Source organism: Lactuca serriola, chromosome 4 (genome assembly GCF_051521515.1).
Source record: "Lactuca serriola cultivar US96UC23 chromosome 4, Lser_US96UC23_V15, whole genome shotgun sequence".
Taxonomy (NCBI): domain Eukaryota; kingdom Viridiplantae; phylum Streptophyta; class Magnoliopsida; order Asterales; family Asteraceae; genus Lactuca; species Lactuca serriola.
The window spans coordinates 309,533,708-309,540,706 of NC_136411.1; the positions used below are offsets into that span (position 1 = coordinate 309,533,708).

General features: G+C 35.6%; 1 protein-coding gene across 1 annotated transcript; it reads left to right on the forward strand.

Annotated features, from left to right (window-relative positions):
* Window positions 1–354: 354 nt before the first annotated feature.
* LOC145099507 (uncharacterized) lies at window positions 355–1,160 on the forward strand. Its single transcript, XM_079037076.1, has 2 exons — window positions 355–835; window positions 931–1,160. The coding sequence occupies exons 1-2, from the start codon at window positions 355–357 to the stop codon at window positions 1,158–1,160; spliced, it is 711 nt and encodes a 236-aa protein (XP_078893202.1).
* The last annotated feature ends 5,839 nt before the right edge of the window (window positions 1,161–6,999 follow it).

Consider the following 6,999-nt stretch of genomic DNA (forward strand, 5'->3'; position numbering starts at 1 on the left):
AATCATGAAGCCGGACACGATCGTCTTATAGAAGACTACTTTGCAGACGATGCCATCTATGCTGTAAAGTTTCGACGTCGGTTCCGGATGAGAAAGGAACTATTCTTACGCATTGTTGGCGATTTGGAATGTCGTTTTCCATATTTCCAATGGAAAATAGATGCGAGATGGATAAAATGTTTCTATCCAATTCAAAAATGCACGGCTGCAATTCATTAGTTAGCATACGACATGAGTGCAGACAAATGGGACAAGTATTTGAGGATGTTAGAGCGTACCGTGCGGGAGTGTGTGTACAAGTTCCGCAAAGCGATCTGTTTGGTTTATGGGCAACGATATTTGCGCAAACCAACTATGAACGATATCCACCAATTGTACACGGTGCATGAAGGCAAGCATGGATTCCCTGGAATGCTAGGTAGTATCGATTGCATGCATTGGAGTTGGTTATTATGCGCCAACACATGGCGTGGTCAATACACGAGAGGCGACCACAAAGAGCCAACGATCGTTCTAGAGGCTATCACATCGCATGATCTTTGGATATGGCATGCATTCTTTGCTCCAGCTGATGCAAACAATGACATCAATGTGCTAGACCAGTCGCCGATATTCAACGATATCTACCTTCGAAAGTCGCTCGATCTACCTTTTCAAGCAAATGGGGTAGCATATGAGTGTGGATACTATCTTACTGACGATATATATCCTCGTTTGTCCGTTTTTGTGAAATCGTTTACATGTCTTAACGACCCGAAAAGGAAAAAGTTTAAAGAGGCGCAAGATCAACTAGGAAGGATATGGAGCGAACATTTGGTGTATTTAAGAGGCGTTGGCAAGTACTAACAGTCGGGGCAAGGTCATATGAAGTGAAAATGTTACATCACGTAATGTATGCATATATCATATCGCATAATATGATTCTTGAAGACGAAGGAAGAGCGATATGTCGGTACAATGAAAATGAAGTTTTACCAAATATCGAAGGAGAAGCCATTGGTACTAAAGAGTACAGGGAAAATAGAAGAGAAGTACACAATCGCGACATTCATCACGCCCTACGTGCTGATTTGGTGGAGCACATTTATAGGGCTCATATTCAGCCGCCGGTAGAGTATTGTCACGATGATTTGTATGACGAAATCAGACGAAGATTCTGATATGTTCGTCGAAAGCGAAGATTCCGATGACGAGAGTGACGTTCAGGAGAATGATGTAGATGATGAGGTCGATGACGAGGACGATGATTCCGAGTGATGTATTTTTTTTAAATTAGGATATTAATTATGTTTTCTATGTTGTGGTTTGTTTGATTTTTTGTTTGTGTGTGTGTGTGTGTTTAAATTCTACTTATTTAAATATTAGGTTCAATGTAATTTTTATTTTAATTAACGAAATGCTTTTTATTTTTAATTAAATTTTATTTTTATTATTAATTTAAAAATTATAAATCATAGAAATGAATTATTTTATTTAAAAAAAATAAAAAAACAAATAGTGAGAGAAGTTTCTCACTCATTCCTTGGGTTTTAGTGAGGGAAAGAAAAGTAAAAGAAATGATGACGAGACAGTGAAAAAGTGAGGAAAACTTCTCACCCACACCCTACGGTCTCATGTAACTACTTAAAAAATTAACCGATAAAATTATAATAAGCCCGCGTCTTCATTAAAATTAGACAAAATTTCATCCTTTTGCTTTTTTTTTGTCTAAAATAGTTTTTATGTATTTTTTTTTGTGTGAATGGTCTCTTTAGAGCAAACTTTGTACACCGATGGTTTTTACGATGGGTATCAGTTAGATATGTGATTGTATGACCAAATTCTGTCCATTATATTGAAAAAAATGAATGGATGTGATTTTGGGTATATTGTATTAACATGGGATATCACACTTACCGGATAATTGCATTCCATTAATTATAGTAGTAAATTTGACATTTTATTAAGAGAGAGAATTAAATATTAACTATATTTTAGGCAACTAAGTGAAATTAATTAAAAAATAAAATGAAATCAAATAAAAAGTTAATACAAATGATAATATAATATGAAAATGGGAATCTAATGTTTTTCAGGAAAAATAATGCAACATATTTTAAAGAAATCTTAATAAGAAATTCATGAAGAATATGATATTCTACATTCCACTTTAACTTTATTTTAAGAAGTAAGGACGGAGAATATGTTGAACAAACCAACAAATCAAATATTCTTTTAGAATTTAGGATAAATAATTTGTTTAACTTAACAACCAATCAAATATTTATTTAGAATTTAAGATAAATAAACAGTTTAACTTAACAACCAATCAGATATTCTTTTAAAATTTATGATTAATAAATGGTTTACCATGTTTAGTTTTGTATATTTGAAGAATTCTTCAAGAATTGAAGTGTTTTTAGCTATAACACCACAAATATTTTAATCATCATCATAAACCACTAGCATGAACGACTCTAATTCTTGAAGAATTTGATCATTCGTAAAGAATATTTGAATAATAAAATGTCTAAAATTTTTTGTGTTTCCACTTTCTGCGATCGATATTGATTACCACCTGCATCACCATCCTCTCATGACATCTACCTGCATAAAAACACACCATCAAGACTTCAACATCACAAACTGCCGCTTTCATTTGTAGTTCTTTAAGAATCAAAATTTATTCTTTAATAATAAGAATTCATCTTTAATAATCAAAGTTAATTCATGGTAAAAAAATCATGCTTATTTTTTAATATTGTAAAAAGAAAAACAAGTAAATTTACATTGATGTTATATAGAAAAAAATGTATTTTAGTCAATTTTAGCCGTATAGATGATGGAAAAACTATTTCTTACTAGTTTGGTCAAAGCCCAACTATGGTTCAAACACTTGAACCATAACTTTAAGTTGAATTCATACATTTATAATAAAAGACTGAGAAATTCAAAGTTTGTCCTAATCGAATAGGAAGTGTAGGTGGCAATTGAGCTTTTGTTGTAGTGGTAGCCGCCTCATATACTTTCATTGAAATATCAACAACATCTTTCTTTCCATTTCCAAAGTTGAATTCTACTAAATATCCATAATAATCCCCTTTTTTACAAAAATAATGGAATCCTGGTACAATGATGCAAAATTTTAAAGTGGGTCGTACAAAATAGTAAATTATGTATGTTTTGAACTTAGATTTTGTAAGAGAATACATTTGATCACTAGAACCACCATATGAATGAATGAGATGATCATCATGACATTCATGATATCATTGCAAATGATATTGAGTTATGATTCCACTTCTGTTGATACTCCTGATACCTTTTGCATTTTTATAATTACCTCTTGATTCCTCTTTCTACTCTATTGATTACAAAATCCTCCATGAAGCTCTCCAAGCACCAATTACATTTTTGTACCCAACTGGTAGCAGATTCCTTTATTCCACAATCAGTTTATCAATTCTTCCACCATCTATGTCAACATTAAATCGTAAAAAGGATAATTAGAATCAACAAAAGCACTAAAATAGAAACAAGAAACTTAAGTGAACCGAAGGTATATAAAAAAATAATCAGATTAGAAGCTTGCAATGGAACAAATCTGTCAAACAAATGGCTATCTACATAAAAGGAAGCATAACTAGTTAGCTGAGGACCTTACTAGGAAGCTATCAAGTTCAAAATCAAATTAACACCACAAAAATGGTCTAAAATTTCTAGCTCCTTGGAATTTTGAAAAAACAACATACCCTAACATATAGAAGTCAATATCTACAATGGATAGTGAAGTTATAAAACCCGAATCATAATCTGTATTATTAATTTAGATCCTAAAGTAAGCATCCAGTTTAAAACTATAATTACATGTTGCAATTCGTATGTACTAATCAACTAAACTATACAAAGGATTAGCGAGTAAAAAGAATAATATCAATTGTGAGTCATCTGTCTCTCTTTCTCTCAATGTAATCGCCTTTTTTTATAAAATGTAATCACCTATTTATATAAAAACTCCAACTTGCAAGAGGAGGCTATCCCACTCTATTTCCTCTTCTAAATGGTAGGTCTTGACACCCTCTTATATATCTCTTTTTCTCTCACTCATTACCTCCCTTCTCTACTTGAACACTCCTCCATCATCTTCTCCCTTCTGACAATCATTTCCGAGTGCAGTTTCTGCATCTCAAAACAAGAGAGAAAAAGTGAACTTAGAAGGAAGGTAACTGGGAGAGATTTTGTCATCTCATTTTGATGGGTTTTGAGCATTACAACATTCCTATGTGCACATGCAACCCTAATTGCTTTGGATCTAGGTTTTTCTCAAGTTATACATGCAAATTAATTTTCCAAAGGAAGAACCTTAATCTAGCATACAAGAAAATGAGATCAACATTATATTAGAATTAGAAGAATACCTTTCTTGTAAATAGCTTGATCTTGACCTTCAAGAGCTTAGTGCCCCAAGTGTTGCACCTATAATGGAGTCACAAACACCATTTAGCAAGGATGAAGGAGAGAGGTGATGGAGGCTCTACAAAATTAGGCTAGGGTTCTCTTAGAATAGCATAGGGCCGAAAACTGTAAGCCAAGGGTTCTTTATATAGCTGAGGCTGTTAGGGTTTCCAGGTGAAACCCTAATCTAATTGCTTAAGCCTTAAGCAATCCATGGAAACCTTCTAGAAGGCCTATGGACGAAATCTCTATGGGCTTCCCATAGATTTCGTCCGCTCCTTCTTTTAGGAGTCTATCAATCCAACTTGCAACTATCAATGATTTGCAATATCAGTCCCTGTTCCTTTTAATTTGTTCCTTTAATCCCAAAATTAATTCGAAATTAATTTCTAATTAATACTAATTAAATAATATGATTTCTCAATTAATATATTATTCTTATAATATATCAATAAATTATTTATCAACCTCTTTCTCCAAAAAAAATCATCCTATCAAGTTGCTCTGGTGAAGGCAACCCAAAAGGACCATGCTACTATCAGATCAAGTACATACCAATTATAGTTATGGGCTTAGACACCTAATCCAACAGTCTCCCACTTGGATAAGTCTAATAACTATAACTATAAGTATGACTTCAAAATCCGATTAGCAATCGTAGCTCTTAAAAGTCGCTGTCGAACTATGACCTAGTCAATGACGTGTCCTTAAGATAAGGGATCATATAATCCTCCGTTCTGCAAGATATCGTGTGGACAAAGACATGGAACAAAATCATTTTAAATGTCCATTAAGGGTAAATACCAGCCTGACTGAGAGCGGAAGTTATCTTTGTCGGTCTAAAAATTGGCATCTCTATACCCTGTCACTCTCAAGTCATCACTGCCACCAAGTTAAGGACCCAGTCCTTAGTCCTTCGCAGGTACTTAAGAATGTTCTTCACTGTTGTCCAGTGAGCTCTACTGAGGTTTCCTTGATGTCGGCTAACCATGCTCAACGCAAAAGCCACGTCAGGGAGAGTACATGTCATAACGTACATGATCGAGCCAACTGCGGAAGCATATGACACTCGACTCATTTCCGCTATCTCGTCATCGGTACTCAGACTCTGAGTCTTACTCAGTTTTGTATTGCCCTGGATAGGCAACTCCCCTTTCTTGGAATTCTTCATGCTAAAATGTTTCAGCACCTTGTCCAAGTAAGTACTTTGACTAAGTCCAATTAGTCTACTACTCCTATTTCTCAAAATCCTTATCCCTAGAATGTAAGCAGCTTCTCCTATATCCTTCATAGCGAAACACTTCCCAAGCCAGGACTTAACCTCATGTAAGGTTGGAACGTCGTTTCCTATGAGCAGTATGTCATCGACATACAATACTAGAAAGCTAATTGTACTCCCACGAGCTTTGACATATACGCGTGACTCATCCTCACTTCTAGAGAAACCAAACTCTTTGACTTTCTCATCGAAGAAAAGATTCCATATTCGAGACGCTTGCTTCAATCCATAAATAGATTTCTTAAGCTTGCACACTCTATTGGGATATTTAGCATCTACAAAACCTTCTGGCTGACACATGTAAACATCTTCAGCAAACTTCCCATTAAGGAAAGCGGGTTTGTCATCCATCTGCCAGATTTCATAATCATGAAACACAACGATAACTAACATAACCCTAATAGACTTGATCTTGGCCACCAGTGAGAAGGTCTCATCATAGTTAACCCCTAGGGTTTGAGTAAATCCCTTCGCAACCAGTCGTGCCTTGAACGTATGTACCTTTCCATCCATGTCGGTCTTCTTCTTGAAGATCCATTTGAACCCAACTGTCTTTCTACCTGGTACATTGTCAACCAAGTTCCAAACTTGTTTGTCATACATGGACTAGATCTCACTGTCCATTTCCTCTTTCCATTTAGCAAACTCAGGGCCCGCCATGGCTTCCTTGTAGCTATTATGTTCATCCAAATTTATCAGTGTACTATCACTGATAAACGTATCACCTTCCGCAGTTATATGGAAACCATATAATACAGGTGGAATGCTAACTCTACTGGAACGTCAAAGAGGTAATGAATCGTCAACTGGTTCAACAGGAATCTCTTCCTCAGGTTGAGTGCTAGTGTTATAGGTTCCTTTACCGCTTGATTCTTGAATCTATTTAAGATCAATTGTCCTCCCATTGTTCTCTTGGCATATGAGCTCCCTCTCGCGGAAAACTCCCCTTCTTGCTACGAAGACCACGTTATCACTAGGTCTGTAGAAAAGATATCCAAAGGATTTTTGTGGGTAATCGATGAAAATACACCGCTCACTTCGAGGTTCAAGCTTGTCGTGAGTCTCTCGTCTTACAAAAGCTTCACAACCCCAAACCTTGATATGTGCTAACGAGGGAACCATCCCTGTCCACATATCGTGAGTTGTTTTGGCAACCTTCTTAGTTGGGACTAGATTAAGGATATGGGCGGCAGTCTCTAAGGCATACCCCCAGGATGAGATTGGTAGCGAAGCTCGACTCATCATGGAACGAACCATGTCTAACAGTGTTCGATTGTGCCTCTCAG

Bases quoted from the DNA above. Each gene is read 5' to 3' on its own strand.
- LOC145099507 (XM_079037076.1), top strand. From the start codon at position 355: ATGAACGATATCCACCAATTGTACACGGTGCATGAAGGCAAGCATGGA. The intron at 836-930 runs GCAAGTACTAAC...TGATTCTTGAAG, and splicing joins GGTGTATTTAAGAGGCGTTG to ACGAAGGAAGAGCGATATGT.